Raw genomic sequence first — 22247 nt, forward strand, 5'->3', positions numbered from 1 at the left:
ATAGCAGTATAGAAAACAATAGTACTGAAGTTATCTAAAGGTCCTTGAATTGTCCAGGAAGTGATAAAGGTATTAATATATGAGATGTTGTTAATTCAAGTATGAAGGTTATAATCTCTAGGATAACCTTAAATAATAAGCTAATATGAATTTTATTTATAATGTAATATAGGACAATAGGAGGACATGAAAATAATAAGTATTCATTAATCCAAAAGGCAGAAAAAGAGAGACAAAGGAACAGGAGACGAGACAACCAGAAAACTAATTATAAAATGTATCCACACCTGTATTATGTAAATGAGCTAAATATTAGAATTAAAAAACAAAGACTGTTAAACTGGATAGAAAAGACTGTACATTTTAATGGCATATGCAACAACAGTGCTTACACAAATACCAGAGGAGCTGCAAGAGACACTTGCCCTCCCATATCTGTTGTCCTCCCATATCTGTTCTCCCCATCTTCCTCAACAATAGAACTCTTCACTTTTAGCTGGATATGTGGCTGCTTGGAATAAAGATTATATTTTCCAGCTTCTCTTGCAGCTAGTGGTGAACACAAGAACAAATTCTTTCCAATGAGAAATAAATAAAAGTGTTGTGTGTGACTTATGAGGAAAGTCCCTAAGGCAAGGCTGCATGCTCCTCTTCATCTTTCTTCCTTTGTGCTGAATGTAAAGTACCCAAGATGGCTGGTGCTTGAGCAGTCACCTGGGACCATGAAATGGGGTCACACATTGAGAATAGTGGAGCAACAACATAAGAATCCTAGGTCCATATACAGACATAAGAAGCCAAGGTCCATATACATACATAAGAAACCTAGGTCCCCGAACTGCTTATATCTAGACTTCATTTACAAAAGAGATCAATTTCTTTCTTGTGTAAACCATATTTACTTTGAATTTTTTGTCACTCAGAGCCAAACCTAATCAATACTGAATTCTCAAGGACTTCTCCCAAAATTAAAGAATATTAACATCCTTCTAAGCTAGATCTTGGTCTCGTATCCAGAATATATTAAAAAGTCTTAACAACTCAACAGCAACAGCAACAAAACTTTACCCCGATTTAAAAATGAGGAAAGGATTTGAATAGATATTTCTCCAAAGAAGATATACAATCAACAAGTATATGAATAGATAGATGCTCAACATCATTAGTCATTAGAGAAATTCAAATCAAAACCACAATGAAATAGTATTACATATCCACTAGGATGGCTATATATAATTTTTAAAAATGCAAAATAACAAGTGTGGGAGAGACTGTAAAGAAACTGGAACCCTCATACCTGGCTGAGTGGGAATGTAAAATGTGGCAGCTGCTGTGGAAAACAGTTTGGTGTTTCTTTAGAAAGTTAAACACAAAAATCACCAGCAATTCTACTCCTATGCATATACCCAAAATAATTGACAAGTACTCATAAAAATAATTGTACATGAATGTCCAAAGAAGCACTATTCACAATAGTGAAAAAGTGAAAACAACCCGAACATCTATCAACAAAAGAATAGCAAGCCAGTTGTGGTATATACATGCTATGTATAAAAAAGGAATGAAGTACTGACACATGCTACAATGTGGAGGAACCTCAAAAACATGCTAAGTGAAAGAAGACAGGCATAAAAGGTCACATGTTATACAATTCCATTTATATGAAATGTCCAGAAATGGTAAATCCATAGAGACAGAAAGCAGGTTGGTGGTTACTAGGGGTAGGGTGGGAGGTTGGGAAGTAACTGTTTAATGTACTAAATGCTACTAAACTGTCCACTTTATTTTATTTTTTTATATTTTGGCCATGCCCCAAGGCCTGCAGGATCTTAGTTCCCTGACCAGGGATCGAACCCAGGCCCACAGCAGTGAAAATGCTGCATCCTAACCACTGAACCACCAGGGAATTCCCACTGTCCACTTAAAAATGGTTAATTTTGGGAATTCCTTGGCAGTCCAGTGGTTAGAACTCCACGCTCTCACTGCTGAGCGCCTGGGTTCAAACCCTGGTTGGGGCACTAAGATCCCACAAGCCACATGTCGCAGCCAAAAATTAAACTTTAAAAAACTAAAATAAAATGGTTAATTTTATGTTTTGTGGATTTCACTTAATTAAAAAAAAACCTAAATCCAGCAAAAACTATACAACCAACAAACCAGTTAAGAATAAAAAAGTCTCTCTCTCCAGTCTAGATAACAGACTGACTGTTCTACAGCCAGTAACAAGTAAATTAGAACCAATTCAAAATCTATGTAATCAACAATAACTTGATTCAGTAACCTTGCCTCTGCAAGCCAATCATTCAGCGACAGTCTCACACTTTTGAAGGTCAACCAGTCAACAATAAACTTATCACTAAATCTTCTGAAAGCCGGCTGGCCAACAGGTCTTGCCAGAATAACCATGACTGTAAGAGTGATATCAACCCACTCCACCTCTGTAACCAACACAACACCAGAACAATACCCGAGTCAAAAACCTTACGTAAAATTAGCAATTGGATTTACTCAAAATGACAGGCCAAACCAGCATAACTCTCCCTTTCTTAAGTAATACAGGCTTTGTTTCAGATATCAAGTGGTAATCTTGATCTCTTCCTTGGACAATTCTCACATCAAGATTATTTATAATACCTCACTTGACAGTATCCCAGTGGACCCTTGGACCAGCAGGAAAGATAAGCGGCCTCTTGAGTCCCAAACTCCAATAGTCCTCACACCTGTTGCCAGGTGAGTTTCTCAAAAACAATCTGAACTTTGACTAGGGCTCATTGAGCTCTACTTGCTGAATTTATTTTATCTAAGAGTTCTAAACAAATAGATCTTCATATAAGGTTACTTAGTTCTGTCTTTATGATAATCAGACCCACTGCTTGGTTTGCTTTCCCTTTCTTGTTCATCTATTTATACAAATTCTTGTCTTATGTTTTCTTATTTTGTCCCTTACTGTCTTGCGTCTGTTGAACATATAAGGAAGTGCTTCATAGGGAACAGATGGAGGCATAAGCTAAGTCTCCAAATCAACACAAGTTGGCCCTGAAGACGAATGATTCATTAGACTGATGAAAACTGGCTGTTAAAATGATGGGTTAAACTTTGCTTTGGGTCCCCTATGAGATCCTCTTAAGAGTTCTCCCCAAGATCTGGCAATTTGTGAAAGAAGTTCACTTTGTTTAGTCCATATTTCAGGATCAGTTGTTGGGGTCACTGATCACTTTGGCTTCTTCCTATCCTCTGCTTCGTTGAAGAACCTCGTCTATCATTAACAAACACACTCAACTAACGTAGTGCCTTTTTCTTGTTTGTCACTGATTTGTCTGTGTCAAAGGCACAACCTCCTGCTGGCACAATTTTCAATATAATCCTAACTCTTGTGCTTAACTTGATAAAGGCAAATTTTTTGCTAAAAATGTCTTAGAATTACAATAGCCATTATAGGGAACTTCTGATATATCAAAATTAATACATTTCAAAGGAGCTCTAGAAAAATTAGGGGGAAAAAAGCCTAAAGCATTCAACAGTCAACTTTTGACTGGTATGCTGTGGCCTCAAAATGAAACAATGACTCTTAGAAAGCCTCAGTGAAAGAAATACCAGTTCGTTCCCATTCAAACCTACTAAACCCACCCTGCTTGCACCTTTCTCTCTACCCAGCTGTAGCTTTACCATCCACTAAAACCCCTTCTATCCTCCTGCACCTTCTTTTACCTCCAAAACAAGTAATCCTTTCCTCAAAGTTTTTCTTAACACAGATCATTTACATTATATATATTCCTTCAAAACTATTAGACCAGAATGCAGATCTAAACAAACTGATATTTGAACCTTGATCTAGAGTCAAGTTGAGAGCTTTAATCAAGAATTTTCTTAACCTTAGGAAGACAAATTTATGCAGAATTCAGAATTTGGTTTGATATTTATTGTCCTGGACTACCAGGTTTGTAACAACCGGTTCACTTAATTGTCAGCCCCTCCGATGAGGGCAAAAAGCTTAAAAGCAGCAAAAACAATGACAACAAAAAACCACAGAAAATTAGGAGATGGTTTAAATAACTCAGCTCTTCATAATTCAAGAAATGACCTTGAAAGGGTAAGCAAACAGGAAATGCACTACCAAGGCCATTTCAGATGCCTTTCCCTTAGGAAAAGTCTTAACAACTCAACAGCAACAACAAAAATTCAAAACTATGAACAAACAAAAAAGATGAATAAGTAGCAGGCTCCAAAAACAAACCCAGAAAAAATTTCAAACAATATTCTGGAGTATCCTCAAGAGCTAATGTAAAGGCAGACAGGCCTGTCCTTTTTTTTTCTTTTTTTTCATTTTCAAAAAAAAAAAAAAAAAAAGGACAAGCCTATTTGTTCATAGTTTTGAATTTTTGTTATTTCGTTACTACCTCTCTAGTAATGTTACTCCAGGAAACACTAGCACTTAACAATTTCCCGAACTTCTTCTAGACCCCTAGGGAGGAAGATCTATAAATACAGATGGACAACAATATACTGATATTGGTAACTTACCTACTACTAACTTTACCTACTAATAATTCTATTACCATAGTACATCAGACCCCTCAGAGTACTAAAACCACTCAAATAATGGAAATGTCCAACAATCTATAACTATTATTTCAGGACCATTATCAGAATATAGTACTTTCCTCATGGTACAACCATTGAATAAACAGAACTGTCAGTTAAAATTTACTGCAGAATTATTTTTTAAAATTCTGGAAAACGCTACATGTGACCAAAGTATAGCTGATTTTGACATATGACTACACTATGTTGTGATTCAAAAATTAACCAAAGGATAAGCTATGATCCCAGAATTTTACAGGCAAAAGACTCTCAGGACATAGGTAAAAGTGTGTGTAGCTGAGTTTTGAGTCCAGAGTGATTCTTCCTAGGTTATCAAGAACCTTTATTTTTGTATGTACATGTAAGGTTAGGCCTACACTGTCCAATACAATAGCCACTAGCCACATGTGGCTAATGATCACTTGAAATGTGGCAAGTGTGACTAAGGAACTAAATTTCTAATTTTTATTTTTTATTAATTAAAATTTCAAAATAGATCCAGTTATTGGAAAACTGTTAAGTGTGTTTGGAAAAAACTTGGGTATATGAATTTACTTTTTTAACAGTAAATTTCCTGACATCTAAATACAGATAAAGTATTCCTGATGAAAATTTCCTATCTAAATTGAAATGCTATAAATTTAAAATACACTGGATTTCAAAAACTTAATATGAAAAAAGAATGTAAAATATCTAAATTTTTTAATTGATTATATGTTGAAATAGTATTTTGGATACCAAGTTAAACAAATTGTGTTATTAAAATTTCACCTATTCTTACATTTTTGGCTACTAGCAAAACTTAAGATACCATATGTGGCTCACACTATATTTCTACTGAATGGTGCCTGATTAGTCCATGCTCTAAGGTAACTGTTGTCAACTGGGGACAATTTTATCACCTAGGTGACACTTAGCAATGTTCGGACATTTTTGGTTCTCATAACTGGGATACTGCACTGGCATCTAGTAAGCAGAGGCCAGGGATGCTGCTAAACTTCCTACAATGCACAGGACAGGCCCCAAAACAAAGAATTTTGCAGCTCAAAATGCCAACAGTAGTGAGGCTGAGAAATCTGCTCTAATGGTTTTTCAACAGCATCACACACATCAACAATTCGTTGCCTCTTACAGCCTATCCTTTGATGCAACAGCTTATTTTCTCTTGCATTGAGAAACTGCAGCCTAGACTAATTAGTTGAAGTACCTTCAGAATTTGTACTTAGTTCACCTTTAAATCTGACTGTATCAACAACAGCTAACATCACAATGCTGAAAGACTGAAAGCTTGCCCCCTAAGATCAGGAACAAAAAAAAGATATCTGCTCTCACCACTTCTATTCAACACTGGAGTTCCTAGCCAGATGCCTCATAAAAGGCATCCAGAATGGAAAAGAAATAAAACTGTCTCTATGGCCAACGACAAGATCTTATACATAGAAAATTCTAAGGAATACACACACACTATTAGAACTAGTAAACAAATTCAGAAAAGTTGCAGGGTAAAAGATCAATATGCAAAAGTAAATCTGATGATACTATATAATGTATATTTTCACTTTCTCCTTCTCATTTTATCAACTGTACACCAGAACTGTATGCCCTCTCAAATCCAGAAACTCTCTTAACTTTAGCTGATAAAAGAGATTCCCATGATTATGATTCTGCAGTTCAAGAAGTCCATGCCCAGAACAGACATTTTGAATACTCTACAACTAAGTTCCTACAGATGTCGATTGTTAATGGGTCTTATCTTAAAGAATGAATGTTATCTGGCTATACAATAGTATCCAGGACTTAACCAGATAGGCTCAAGTGGTCCAACTTATGGTCTTCTATAGGGTACATCACATTACTAAAAATAAAAGAGTAAATCGATATACTGTAGCCAGTATTTTTGAAATAGCACATCAATTTGGAATGCCATGGAAACTGAAGTTTCTTAACCTCCTCAGGTACCCCTATAAAATCTGGACAACAAATATACAAATTATTTGATGCCTTGGTGCTACACAAAGAAGTTGCTGTCCTTAAAAAGAAAACCACAGGTTAAAAAAAAAAAAAAAGACTTTAATTGGAAATAGCTGACCCGCACGCCAAACACTCTGCTTAGCCCAAAGTCCTTTTGCAAGGAACTTTTACAAAACAGAAAGAAAAATTCATGGAGAGGTTCAAGGATTCCACCATAAATACACAAAATTTTTGCCTCTAATTTTGAAAACCAAACAGAATAACTGGACTGTAAAACCTAAAGTATAAAATCTGGCAAAGCCCAAAGAGCCTTCTGGTCCCACCAGATAAAACCTAGGATGGACACCTGCCAAATTCTTCCATAAGACAACTCATTGTAGTAAGGACAAATTGGCCATGATAGTAAACAAGCAGAAGGAAAGGGAGTTCTTGGATGCAGAGGATATGACTATCCAAGAAAAGTCTTAAAGGAGAGCAAGAGCAGAAGACTACTCGCCTACTCTTCAAGATTAATTATAAAGATGTTTTTTAAAGAAAAAAAAATGTGTGTAGAATTAACACAGATAAATAGACCAATGCAATAGAATACAGAGGCCAGAAACCAATACACATACAAGATTCGGTAATATAAGAGAGGAGGCACTACAGAGTCAATGGGCAATGGGTGGACTATTTAATAAATAATATTATGAAAACTGGCTATCAATATGGGGCAGGACTTCTACCTTTCAACAGTCACAAAATTTAGTTTCAGGTGAATTCGGTATATTTTGAAATTCATAACTTTTAGAACAAAATATATATAAAAGAATATTTTTAAGCCTCAGGGAAGGAACCAATTTTTTAAACCTAACACAGAAAAGGCTCAAACATAAAGGAAAAGAATGATCAATTTAACTGAAAAATTCTGTATAATTAAAGACAGCTACAGACCATGTTAAAGTCAAGCCACCTACTCGAAGAATCCCTGTAAGAGATACAGCATTAGGATCAAAATAATAATATATAAAATCCATGAGAAAAATAGGCACATACATAATATATTCACAAAATAATGACCAATAAATATATGGAATAAAGCTAAGATTCATGGTAGCCAGGGAAATATAAATTAAAACAAACAGCTACTATCTCACAGCTCTAACTGGAAAACTTCATAAGTGGTGAGACTAAGCGTTTTAGTGGAAAACCAGAATTCTCTTACACTACCACTGGGAGTGCAAACTTGCACACCACTTTGGACAGCAACTTGACAACATCTAAAGTCACAGAGCACACATCTAAAATCAGAGTATCTACCACCTGAAATACCATGTGGGTGCATATGTCCAGAATATCTAGCACATTTCATTTGCATGAGAAAATATTATCAAGAATGTACACTTGCAGCATGGTTCAAAATGGCAAAAAATAACAATTGACATGACCATTAGTGAGGGAAATGGTAAGCAAACTGATATAATGATACTAAACAGCAGTTATGTTGAATGAGAAAGCAAATTACAAAAGAGCACTTGTGACAGGCTATCATAAACTTTTAAAAAGCTGCTATATATTATTTATGGATGCAAATACATGGTAAAGTATAAAATCTGAAGTAGAAAGGAGTCACACCAACTTCAGAATAGTGGGTTAGCTCTATGGAGGGAAGGAGGAGATGGCCTCAGGGAAGAGTACAAAAGAGTAACATTTTATTTCTTTAAAAATCAGAAGCATATATGGCAAAATAGTTTATGAAGAGTACAAGGGCATTTATATTATTATTATGTATATTTGAAATATTTTGCAATTAAAAAGAATTTTAATGGGCACATATGGTATAACAATCAAATAATAACATTAAGTATTCACACCACAAAAACTTGTCAAGTAATAACATTAATTATTTTAAGCCACAGAACTTATGTACATACATTACAGCATGTGATAAATATGAGTTAAAAATAAATTCTAAAATTTGCAATTTACATTAGGGTTTTAAATTAATAATTTTCCTAATGGGCTTTGAATCTCATGCAATTTTAAAATGTCCTTATGCTAGAATTTTAAGGGATGCTCTCGAGTTATCAAAGCTATATAAATAAACTTTAATTATGTGATATTCTGAATTTCAGTCTTATTTTGGAAAGCTTTTTCTTTAGCATATAAACAATAACAAGTTTTACATTTATATTTACAAGTCTCAAAGAAATGTGCTAAGAGTCCTAAGTATGAAGAGTAGGTATCCCACTTAATTATAGTGTTTCACCAAAAACCTGATGCCCTAAATAATAATGTGGAAAAACAGTGCTCCATTATTCCCTTTTCTTTTCTACTTGGGGTTTGGGTCAGAAATCAAGATGTACCAATACTGGAAAAGTTATAAACAAAGTCTTATTATAAAACAATTTATAAAGGAAAAGTGTGTAATTTTCACAGAGGAGTAACACAATCCTTTGGGTTTACTATGTCAGAGAGAGAGACAGAAAAAGAGAGAATATTTTAAGAAAGGGGTTAAGAAGAGGTAGTAGCATTTTGCTATCTGTACTTCACTTACTGACTCCTTGAGCCTCAAGACTATAAGATAATAAATACTACAGAGAAAAATTTAGGAGACAGACAAAACTGGGCCGGACACTGCATCTACAAATACAACTCGAGATCTTTAACTCACACGTAATACTTCACTCTCCACTACATTACTCTGACCACATTCATACTATTTCAATAATAACCATTTTACCCAGTTGATGGTAAGCAGTAATTTTATTTAACATGAGTTGCTTTTTGCCAATTAAACATTTGCAACAGAGATGATTAGCTGATCCTCCAAGTAACCTTGCTATTAAAGATGCTAATATTTCCCATGTGATGGAAGACTGCAATAAAATTATTCCAAGTTCCAAACTTCCACAGTTTTATATTTTGGGCACGATTTTTAAGGGCAATAGTGCTGTGGCAAAAGGCAGGTCTGCACCTACCCCATTTCAGCCTGTTAAACTGAATTTTACTTAGTATTAAAATTCTTAACTTGTACTTCTGAAGGCTAGAAAAAATTACCTCCCTGCAACTCTCTAATTTAGTGTAACTTTGACCAGTAAGAATAGCAAAATTTGCTTACAAAATTGAAAGCCTCCTACTACATTTTTATATTTTTTTGTTTTTTCCACCACTTAAGTTTCAGAAATAACTCATTTATTTCTTCACTCTTGATAGAGGAATAACTACCACTCTGCTTCACGAATAAAATAATCTAACTCCTGTTTCTCTCAAATTCTCACCCTCTGGAGACTCATTCCAACTGAGTAATAAATTCACTGACAAGTCTGCAATTCAAATTTCACTAGTACAAGGAAATTCTTCTTCTACAGTAAAAGGTCAGTGTTGTGAATTTAATTTTCTGAATTTCATAACCCTTTATAAATGGAGGCACCTTAAAGTTCAGTTTATACTCTTTTATATAGGATTTCAGAGCATGCTTTAAATAGCTTAAGATAAGCTATATTAATAGCTTAATGTCACTTTATCATTAAAATAATCTACAAATATCAGAATACTAATTTTGTTGTCGTAACTAATAAATAAGTCTTAAAATATCTGTAAATGTAAATCAACCCTCTCAATTCATTTACCTCACTCAGACTGTTCTAGAACATAGATCAACAAACTGAATGGGTTTATCAGTATAATACAGTTGTACAACACTTTCACAAATTCCAGTTCTGTAATTTAGGGTTTTTCCTTATTTATTTTTAAATGTACAAAGAGATTAAACTATTAATATAAATATTTTCTCTCCAGTATGTAATATTCTTATGTAAAAGAAAAGGTTTCCGAACATTTACAAAGCAATCTAAAGGTAAGTAAACCTGATTTTAGGGTCATTACATTAACCAAAATAATTTTCCAGAGAAGGTCCTACTTGAAAGAATGCTCACTGGCCTTCTCACATCAACACTTCAAGATGAATCCAAATCCACTGCCTTTGCTTGATTTACTTCAGGGATCAATTCCAATGGGGAAAAGAAAAAAATCTCAGAAAAAGGTCTCACGACAGAGCGGACAAGTGGATTTGTTGCTAGACGTAAACCATTTGTACTGAAAAAGAAAAGTGTATTTAAATGTTAAAAACTTTTAAAATTGTCATTTTACATACACATCTAAAGTTACCTTAAAATAATAAAGTAAGACAAGGGAGAATACTGAAATGTTTGCTCCCCTCCGCTCATCTCCAAAATCAACACAACTCAGTATTCCTTCCAAAGGCCACACTGTGACGCTTTCCACCTAGGCATGCACGCAACCACGAAGATGTGTAAGGAAGACCTCCTGTGAAGGAACTGAACATAGGGCGGCTTTCTTTCCAATATGCTGTTTAAAAAGAGCAAAAAGCTCTCATACCAGATGGCTCTCAGTTCCAATTTCTTCAGTCTCCTTTACGGTGTAGATCTTACAAGACCATCTATTTTTTGAGTGCCGAGAGCTATTTTAGAAACATCCACTTATTAAAGGGCTTTGATGCCACCAGTCTCAGTAAATTACTAATTATCTTTCACAAATTTTGAAAAAACATTTTTAATATGTCTCCCATTAACCACAATTAAGAGTTTAACATCCACTGTTTTCCAAGGTTAGATATCATACATATAGAATATATAAGACATAAATAAGTTAATTTCTCTTTAGCTTACCAAGCAGGCTGAATGGAACTTTTTCTTGCATGTTCTACAGGCTTTTTTGGGAAGAGAATAGTTGAAACCGTGAATGACTGAGAAACAAATCATACAATCTTCAACACCCTCAAAACGTTTGTCTACATTATTTTTCCATAATGCTAAGCCTTCCATAATACTGCCATTCTGTTAAAAAGAAAAATAGATAAATAAAGTCAATACACACTGAAGACCACCAGTATTATTTTTATTCAATTTCACAAATTTTAAAGTTGTATTATAATTTGGAGAGAAGAGAATCTGCTTGGCTATATTCACGATTATAAGTTTTAAGAATACTGGTTTTTAAAATGACCTCCCAGGTTTTAGGAACCAGGTATAATTTTTCTACATTAAAGGCAGACTTGAAAGAAAGGCTCCTGCCCCAATTTTCAAGTTTTATAGTCTTAGCTTATTGTTTGATGAAACTTTTTAAATAATTAAATCATTTGGATCAGCTCTCCTAACTTTTAACTAAAAATGATGAAATTAACTATCTCACCTACTCAAATGCTGATCTGTTGCAGCTCTACAATATTGGTGAATATACTTGTTTTAAAATAATTTCTCTTTACTGTAGAATGTCTGAGATACATCACAATGTGCAAACAAAACTAGAGACTTACAATTTGTTTAAAAGGCAAAGGTCTTTGAAAGTACTGGGATTTCTCTAACCACAGAAGGAAAGTTGAAATGTTAAAGTAAAGTAGCTCAGAAGACATTCATCTGTCCCATGTCTCACAAAAAGATTCCCTCTCAAACTTTAATACCATGTATTGTTCTGTATCATCTACAATGTCAATGAAGTAAAGTCAATTCTTCTCAAACACCAGAAAAAAAAGCTGTAAAGCCTGAAAAATTAAAACAGATTGGCAGGGGACTACCCTGGTGGCGCAGTGGTTAAGAATCCGCCTGCCAATGCAGGGGACATGGGTTCGAGCCCTGGTCTGGGAAGATCCCGCATGCCGCGGAACAGCTAAGCCCATGTGCCACAACTACTGAGCCCGTGCACCACAAATACTGAGCCCATGTGCTACAAACTACGGAAGCCTGCACGCTCTAGGGCCCACGTACTGCAACTACTGAAGCCCGTGCGCCTAGAGCCCGTGCTCCGCAACAAGAAGCCCATGCACCACAACAAAGAATAGCGCCTGCTCACCGCAACTAGAGAAAGCTCGTACGCAGCAAGGAAGACCCAAAGCAGCAAAAAAAAAAAAAAAAAACAAACCACGAGCTTGGCAGGTTCAAATCATTTAGGCATGTATCTGTTTATCCAACAAAATACAATATCTATTTCTACTTAAGCAGAAGAGATATATTTTTGTTTTATTGCCCTTTCAAATAGTAAATCAGCAATCTTTCTCTAGTTTAGAAAGCCAAATGTGTACACAGACACTTACTTGATGGGTGAGGTAAGTGCTTAGCTGCAGCATCCAGTTTCGCCACTGCTGAACGGCTACTCCAACTCTTTTCCCACTTTCTACTGTTATTGAACCCAATGGATAATTTGAAGGCAGCTGTATTATAAGTTCAATAACTATATCTTCAATAGTATAAGTGGCCATGACTTCTCGAGTAGCAGCTCGAGCTTTAACCTGCAACACATGGAAGGTAATATTTTTTTGCCAAATTTCTTTTCTTCCCTTTCATTCAAAAACCATCTTGACAGGTTGACTGCTAGCAGCCAGTCCTCATTCAAACAAAACACGGGTAAACATGTTCACTTATCTGACATGAGATATTTAATAAATAGGTTCAAATACCTGAAATGTTTTATAGTGATGTTACGACATTCAAAGATGTTCAAGAAGAAATGCACTACTCATTAAAAAGTATGTTTTAGTATATTAGGTTTGTCACATCATAGTTTTGGCATAGACCAATAACAGAATGGGTTATTATTAATTATTCCTTCTCTTCCAAAGCTAACGTATCAAATAACACTGCTATTTAGATGTTTTTCAAGTCTTTCTCTACCACAGAATTCTCCTGAGCTTTAGAGCCAACCAGCAACTGCCAGAATATTTATACCCGATCTTGATTTTCTTACTAGCATTGCAAACTCAACATAAAACACAAATTATCATCCTTTAAAGATTTATTCCTCTGGCGTTCCTATTTCCACACTAAAAACCCTGGCATCATCTTAAAATTCTCCTTCTACCACATTCCAGATATTAACTGGTTGCAAGTTTGGATAAATCACCACAAAATCTCTCACATCCCTCCCCCTTTAAGGACTATTCTCACTGATACTGCCTTCCCTGGGCCCTCCTCATAACGTCCACACATTACAAGTCTCCCTAACTATTCACTTGAACCCAAGCTCCATGCCAATAGTCCATGTTATAAGATTTCAGTCAGAGAAATTTCACAGATTGTAACTCTGACAGTGTCACTGCCCCCAAAGAAAAATTTCAGAGAATTCCCTGGTGGTCCAGTGGTTAGGACTCCACACTTTCACTGTTGAGGGCACGGGTTCAATCCCTGGTTAGGGAGCTAAGGTCCCGTAAGCCACACAACACAGCCAAAAAAAAAAAAAAGGAAACAAAACAAAAGAAAAATTTCAGTGGCTACATAGGCCCAAATATTTTAGACTGTTACTTGAGGCCTTTCCCAATATGGCCCCAATTCATCATAGAAGCAGTTTGTTCTCTATTTACCTTCATGAGTCCTACTCCATATGAATACTGGGCTATTCATCATTTCTTAGGCCATCACAGAAATTACATTCCCATCTTCAAGCTTTTTGCTTTTACTATACTGTTTTCTCTATATTAAATGCTATTCCCCATAAAAAAATCCTGCCTACCTCAAAGTAAAATTCCTCCATAAAGTCTCACCTAATCCCCTCAGCCAGATGAACTTTTCCCACTCTGTTCGCAGAGCATTGTTCCTCTTAATGTGCCACTTTCCAGTTTCCAATGCAAAAAAACATTATCAGTATCACTCTTTTCCCTTTATTAGATTGTATGTTATTACAGGACAGGAATCTGACCCTTCTAAACTGTTCATTTTGCAGGTGACTGGCACACAGTGCCTGGCATCTGTAAGTATCCCAATATATATTTTGAATTAACTAATGAATGTTCAAAAACTATTTGGTGGGGGTAAATAAAATTATAACATCATTTTAACCTATGCATTAATTTGAGATTTGATATCCAATAATCTGAAAATAAAGTGGACAATTTCTGTAAATTCTGAACCAAGAGTTACAATTGTGACGATACTCACTACAACCGACAGACATAACCAATACTGAAACAACTTTTCTAGAAAAAATCCAAGACAATACTAACCGTCATGCCATTAAATAGCTGTGTACTTGTTTGCACAGAAGATATTTCTTGAAAAGAAAGAACATTGCTAACATACTTGCTTGTAAATCTATCTACAATACTGAAAACACGCTTCTCACTACTATTCCACCACAGCCTAACCATGGCGGGCAAGTCTTTTAATGTCATGTGATAGACTGAACAAGCCAAGTGTGGAATATGGTATGGAAGAGTTGAGGTATCTGAGGAAAAAACAAATTCTTAGTTAGTAACATATATTTCTTACATAGAATAACAGACTAATATTAGTATTTTCTTAGAAAATCATTTTCAATTCCTTAACACTAGTGCTAGAGCTCATAAAACAAACATACCAAAGAAACCAGAACTCTAGAGTATTAGCTTTTTCTCACACATTCAAAATGAACAATTAGAATTGTAAAAAGAATGAAAATCCTGAATGACACTGAAAAATCTGCCTAGAAATAGCCGTCTTTATTTCACATGAAAGATCACAAATACAGTGAAACACACACACTTCAAAGAGGAGGAAGAATTAAAGATTCTTTTTTCTTATAAATTATGAAAAAGAGTCTGGCCTCCTTTACTTTTCTCAGAGCTCACTGATGTGTTATGCAAAAGTTCTAGAATCCCACCTCAGTACTCACAAGACAAAGTCCCATCCTCAGATCTCCAAGGCATTTAAAAAATTCCTATTCTCAGGAAATCACTTATAACACTGCGGCACAGCTAGATGCATGCATGTCTATCCCTTCAGCTAAAATGTGAGCTCCTGGAGTGAAAAATAAATTTTACTTATCTTTGTTTCCCCAGCTGAAGACTATTTATTTACAGGCCTACAAAACATTATTGTGTAACAAATACTTGTTTACTGAGTAAAAGATAATAGTCTCAACAAAGTAAGCTTCAAAAATTAATTAAATTCTTAACAACCTTATCCACAAAATCTAATTATATGTCCTATTTAGAGAAATACGGAAAATCTGGCACTTCAACATTCTCATAGCCAGGACGCACGTCTGGGGTTATTCTCCATGCCCTCAGGGTAACCTGATCTGAACCTAGTCTCTAAGAAAGAACACAAACACACATCATACTGACCTCTAATACCCAACTGGAGCTCTTCTGTAAAGAATGTTTTAGGGTCCTTATTGGAGAGCTCAACAGCTGTCTCTGCAAAGGTTGGATTTTCTGGCATAAGCCTGAACAGGTGATAGAGCAATTTATTCAAGCTTTTTGTTTTTCGAAGGTACATTGAATACAGAGCTCGAAGCTGGTGGAGAGTAAACAATTTTTGTTAGGAAACCCAATTAAACCAAGACAATCAGTAGATATGAACAAACTAAAGTGTAACAGACTGTACAAGAACACAATACAAAAATGAATTCATTTGAACACTGAGAATGACATGGAAGAGTCCTATAAAATACATGCCACAGTCTTACTTTCCAGTTGTGTCATTTGAAGGCACTGCTCCTCCTTCTCATAAACTAGCAGAAGTTTTCACTATCCCCTCATCAGACATATGCCCCTAACATCTTTCTCAAACTGTCTCCCTGTTGATAAGTTCACCCCCACTTGGAGTCTCTGAGCTGAGAAAAACCTATTCGCCATTCCCCACAGACGATTTGCTCACTCTCCTCCCAAATCTTCCACACCTTCCTTCCGCACCATAATCTCTAATCTTTCAAAATTCTACTTAAAACTAATCCCATTTTTATGGCTGACCTCATGCTATATCAAACATTTCAACATCCCTTTATGACAGCACAAACTAGTATTTCAAAATGTCTTGGGGTCTTCTCATTAGTTGTTTTATAAATCAGGAAATTTCACAAAAAATATGGATTTTTTTTCTGGTTTCTTTTTTAAAAACAGGAAAATTTGGCACCACTGGGTGTACCATAGGTATCTATGTGAGACATGTGCTTTAGACTTGTTCCTCAATAAGGTAGTTTTCATTTGTTCACATTTACCTTGTAGCTCTTTGCTATTTGTACCTGTTTTAAAATTATTTCTTACACTATGTTTCTTCATAGTACAAATATACCATTTTCTGAACACTATGAACGGTCAAATACAAAGATCAAGCCATAGTATTTGGAATTGATTCTTAAAAAATTGATCAAAGAACCTTTACAATGAAGAAATCTGGAGAACACCACCTTTACCAAGTAACCAAACTTAACACCACCAATAAAAGGACACATGACATTCTGTGCTCCTGAGGTGAGGCACTGAGAATACATCACCACTGTGCAGTAAATACTTTTGCTGAAAAGCAACCAGAATCTAATTTTGAGGAAACTACCAGACAAATCCAAATTGGAAGACAGTCTACAAAATAACTGATCCGGTGAATGACACCAAAGAAAAGTAGAGGAATTATAAGCTAAAGAAATATGACAGACAAATGCAAACATGACCCTTGACTGAAACCTCAATATAGAAGGAAATAAAACTACAAAGGACATCTGACAACTGGGAAAATTTAAATACAAATTAGATAATATTACTGCATCGAAATTAAATTTGAGTGTAATATTTATATTACATTTATGTTGAAACATGTCCTTGTTCTTAGGAGACATATGTTTAAATACTTTTGGTAAAGCATCATGATGTCTGCTGTCCACCTTCTCTGTAAATCCGAATATTTTTCAAAATAAAAAGTTGGAAGCAAAGTAGAATTTTTAAAAAAACTTAATACATATATCAGTGGGCTTTTATAAACACATGTCTATTACCCAGCAATCCCACTCTTAGGTATACAACGCAAGAGAAATGAGAAATATATGTACACACAAAAAATTTATGCACAAATGTTCACAGCAGCTTTATTCACAATAGGCAAAAAGCGGAAACAACCTAAATGCCCACTGGATGACTGGATAAACAAAATGTGGTATAGTCATACAACGCAATATTATTTAGGCATAAAAAGTAATGCCATACTCATACATGCTATACTATGAATGAATTTTGAAAACATTATGCCATATGAAATAAGCCAGACACAAAAGGCCACATATGTGAAAGGTCCACAGTAGGCAAATCCATAGAGACAGAAAATAGATTAGTGGTTGCCAGTGGCTGGGGGGTTTGAAAGGAAATGGGAAGTGACTGCAGATAGGTAAGGGTTTTTTTTGGGGGTGTGTGTGGAAGGATGTTGAAAATATTCTAAATTTAGATAGTGGTGATAGGTGCACAATTCTGTGAATATACTAGAAACACCAAGCTGTACACTTTAAATAAATTTGATGATATGTGAAATATATCTCAGCAAAACTATAAAAAACACACATACAGGTGCGTGCACACACACACACCTTTGCTTCTAATGCAATCTGATTCACTAGTTTTTTTAAGAAGAAAGTTAAAAACAACTCAGATTAAGGACCAAAGTTTTTAAAAATTTTTCAGTTTGTTTTAAGGATTCCTCTAATTAGTGTTATTTACTGGGTTATGCTGGTTTATCTGTTGACAGCTCAGTTCAATTTCTAGGCTCAGTAAATGTTGCTGTAATGCTTTGTGCCCCCTTCCCCTCCTCCACTCTGGCCTAATGGGAAAGATGAGGCGTGGCAAGATTCTTAATTTCTGAATATAAGATAACGAGAACGAAATTCTTACACATAAAAACTTCAATTTGCTGCAGTTTTTTAGAGACCAATAATATTTTAAGAAACAAATTTAAAAGCTTAACAAGGAGCTCTTGAAATACATCATACAGCAAATTAAAATTAGCTCAAATCACAAACATAAGTGGTAGGACTGAAAAGAAAATAATTTGAACATCTAGATCAGCGTTGCCTCTGTGATTTTTGATTTTCCCCTTAAACAAATGCAAAAGTGCTTATGTTTATATATTTATACCAAGGTATGGGTTATTAGTAACGTAAATTATAACTTAAGGATTCTAAAAAATCACATTGGAAATGAATGCCAAGATGTTTAGTCACACTTTAAATATGTAATAATTAAGTCTTTTTGTATTAACCTGTCAAAGAAGCCACCTACTTTATTAAACTGATTCAATCAATGTGTTAATCTTTTTAAAAGTGGGAATCTGTCTAAAAGAATTTTTAAAAATGGAGTAGATTTCTCCAGCTTCCTTCTTAAACATGAGACAACAGAGACATCTAGTGCCTGCTAAAATAATTTGGTAAAAATAATTACAGTAGGATATTTTCTTTATTTAGCGATAATGGTTTGAATTATATAAGGTAGTATTTCACAGATCTTTCTCTAAACACTGATTTTCAAGTAAGGTAAATTTCCAATGATGTAGTAATTGACATCTCCACAAGAGTCAGAAATTGACCAAAGGAAAAAGAATAGCAATATCCGATTCTTTTGAAACTCTTACTGTGGTAGCACAAAATTAAATTATAGAAATCTGGTTTCCTGCAATAAAAGGACTTGGTGGCTACATTCAGTTAGAAAAAAAAATTGATCCAAGCACATTCCAGAGATTAATTACTTTTGCAAAAAAACTGAGTGTGTATGTGTGTGTGTCTGTGTAAAAACCTGTGGGAGGATGAGGAAGCAGAGACAGAAATAAATTTAGCAAAATGTCTGAAATTAGCCAGATAAGATTAGATTAAAATGTGAGGCATTTCCCCTTTTTTTCCAAAAGTAGGGGAAGGAAAGGGTTTAGGACAGTAACAGAGAAATACATATAGGACAGAACTGTCAAAAGTCGTCTCATTTTATTTACCTGAGATGAAGCAGCTTTGAAGAAAGTAAGTATTAATTTCCAAGTGAGGAGGTATCCCAGAACATAGCAGAAGTCTTCACTCAGTGGCTTAATAGTAACTATCTGTCCAACAGGAATACACCCCAAAACATTTTCTAGTAAGTCTTCTTGAGTGCTAAGAAGAGACATCAGTGCTGCTGGTGGTGACCTAAGAATCAATGATTAAACACCACAATTTTCTTCATAACTCGTCCCTTAACAAATTGACAGCACGTATAAATGTCAAGCATTTAAAAAAAATCTTTATTTTCCAAAAACCATTTTAAAAGTCTCCCTTTATAGATTCAATTTTGACCCCTAATTCACAGAGGCAGTTACAGAATTTGAAAGACATAAAGTATTATATAAATATATACCTACATTTCCATATTTATAAATATAAAAAATATAAAAATATAAATATACTTTTTATATTTATAAATATATAAAATATGCTATAAAATATGAACTCTAGAGGTTAGCACTTAAAGGAAAGACCCTTTTACAAAACATATATTTCAACCTTCTGTTTTATAGATGAAAAAAAAAATCAGATACCCAGAGAAGCTAAATTATTAGTCTGAAGTCCCTTGGCTAGTCAGGGGAATGATTAGGGCTAATAAATCCTATTGGGTCCTTTATCATCCTATAAAGGGTAAAAAGACTCTGTTTCTTCAATGAAGTAAATTTTAACATTCACATTAATTCATGACAATGTGAAGTAATTTTTTTCTTTACCAAAGTACTGCACTCATTAACACTTACAGATGAGCTTATAAGATTCTCAAAAAGTGAAATACTTGCGTGTATCTCCTGTCAAACTCCCTTCTCTCTGACATTCTAGCTTGGTTCTCTCCTTTCACCTCTGTGATCTTTCTTCCCTTGTGGTTTCCTACTACCAGTCCATAAACAAGTCTTCTTTAAGCTTCTGCCCTTAAGTTTTTACCTTCAACATCACCATCTCATGTACCAACCCTTTTCCATTCCATACCAACCGTCACTAGATTTTACAAACAACAGCTCTCCACTTTCTACACTAACCTCCATGCACTGCTATGACTTCTGGCATGGCCTCCCCCTCTGCTTGCTTCTTCGTACAGTTTAGGCTTTATACTATTGCCAGAATCAGCTGGTGGTATCCCATCTTCTACCAAACAATGCCCCGATTCCTAGAAAATGTCATTTTGAAGGCCCTTCATTACCCTTCCAGCTTCATCTTCCACTCTACCCTCCTTGCCTACTCCACACATATTCATTTATACTTTTATTCAACAAATGAGCACTATTCATGACTGTTTTATGCCAAAAAACCTGGGTCTGTGAATATAGTCAGGAACAAGAGACAAAAATGTCTGCCTTCACAGAGCTTATATTCCAGTGGAAGAAGATCTAGACAATTAAAAGATACGTTAAATGGCAACTATTCAATATTCCCCAAGCATTTCCTGAACACTCATGCCTCAATGCCTTTGCACATGGTGTTCGCACAACTTTTCCCTGCCCTACTAAAATGCTCCCTAATCTGAAAGGTCCAGCATAAATGTCTCTTCTTCACGAGAATGTCTTCTCTTCCTGGCACAGCAGCTGTGTCCCTCTAACATCATCCTTTTTCTTAGCACTTGTCATACACTGTCTTCTATTATAGGGTAATGTCATCTATATTAGATTATAAACTCTTTAAGAAAAATACTGTTTACCTAACTCTGTATTCTCCCCTCAACGTTTAATTAATACTTTGCACAAAGGGGTGCACAATAGATTTCTGAATTGATATACTCTTTCCACAGCTCCCATGTGGCCAAAGACAGTTTTACTAAACGGTAGCAAACTGAAAATGATTTACGAACAATTAAGAAGAGAGAGTAACTATCTCTTTGGGTGAACTCTAAATTTCATTTGTATCTTACAGATAAACTTACAAGACCTGAAGGAACATATACTCTAAATTTAGAGCTTTTGTATTGCCTCAGTCTTCTAAAGTCATTATGATGGATTATGAGCATTTAATAAAGCAAACTACAGATGGTCCCCAACTTATGACGGTTTGACTTACAATTTTTCAACTTTGCAATAGTGTGAAAACAATAAGCATTCAATAGAAACCACACTAAGAATTCTGGTCATTTCCCAGGCTGGCGATGTGCAGTACACTACTCTCTTATGATGCTGGGCAGTGGTGGCGAACTGCAGCTCCCAGTCAGCCACGTGATCACGCGGGTTAACAACCAATACTCTCACAACCATTCTTACCCAGAAAACCATTCCGCTTTTCACTTTCTGTATTCAATAAATTACATGAGATATTCAACACTTTATAAGATGGCTCTGTGTTAGATGATTTTTTTTTTTTTTTTTGGCTGCCTTGGGTCTTCGTTGCTGCGTGTGGGCTTTCTCTAGTTGCGGTGAGCGGGGGCCACTCTTCGTTGTGGTGCGTGGGCTTCTCACCACGGTGGCTTCTCTTGTGGAGCACAAGCTCTAGGCGCGCGGGCTTCAGCAGTTGTGGCGCACGGGCTCTAGAGCGCAGGCTCAGTAGTTGTGGTGCACGGGCTCAGTTGCTCCGTGGAATGTGGGATCTTCCCAGACCAGGGCTCGAACCTGTGTCCCCTGCATTGGCAGGCGGGTTCTTAACCACTACGCCACCAGGGAAGTCCCCGTGTTAGATGATTGTGCCCAACTGTGGGCTCATGTAAGTGTTCTGAGGCTGAGTAGGTGAGGTTAAGCTGATGTTCAGTAGGTTAGGAGTATCAAATGCATTTTTAAAATTAATTAATCAATTTATTTTTGGCTGTGTTGGGTCTTCATTGCTGCGCGTGGGCTTCCTCTAGTTGCAGCAAGTGGGGGCTACTCTTTGCTGCGGTATGTGGGCTTCTCATTGTGGTGGTTTCTCTTGTTGGGGAGCACAGGCTCCAGGCACGTGGGCTCAGTAGTTGTGGCTCACGGGCTCTAGAGCATAGGCTCAGTAATTGT

At 35.6% G+C, this 22247-nt stretch overlaps 1 protein-coding gene across 1 annotated transcript in view; it reads right to left on the bottom strand.

Moving 5' to 3' along the window:
- Nucleotides 1–9278: 9278 nt before the first annotated feature.
- Nucleotides 9279–22247, bottom strand: part of LTN1 (listerin E3 ubiquitin protein ligase 1) — a 70164-nt gene continuing 57195 nt past the window's right edge. Inside the window, exons 25-30 of the mRNA XM_068546946.1 lie at nucleotides 19263–19449; nucleotides 15647–15818; nucleotides 14546–14766; nucleotides 12644–12838; nucleotides 11223–11390; nucleotides 9279–10629 (exon numbers count right to left, since the gene is read on the bottom strand). Of these exons, the coding sequence (XP_068403047.1) occupies nucleotides 10567–10629; nucleotides 11223–11390; nucleotides 12644–12838; nucleotides 14546–14766; nucleotides 15647–15818; nucleotides 19263–19449 (1006 nt within the window). The 3' untranslated portion in view covers nucleotides 9279–10566. The remainder of the gene's footprint in view (nucleotides 10630–11222; nucleotides 11391–12643; nucleotides 12839–14545; nucleotides 14767–15646; nucleotides 15819–19262; nucleotides 19450–22247) is intronic.

Source organism: Eschrichtius robustus, chromosome 6 (genome assembly GCF_028021215.1).
Source record: "Eschrichtius robustus isolate mEscRob2 chromosome 6, mEscRob2.pri, whole genome shotgun sequence".
Taxonomy (NCBI): Eukaryota; Metazoa; Chordata; class Mammalia; order Artiodactyla; family Eschrichtiidae; genus Eschrichtius; species Eschrichtius robustus.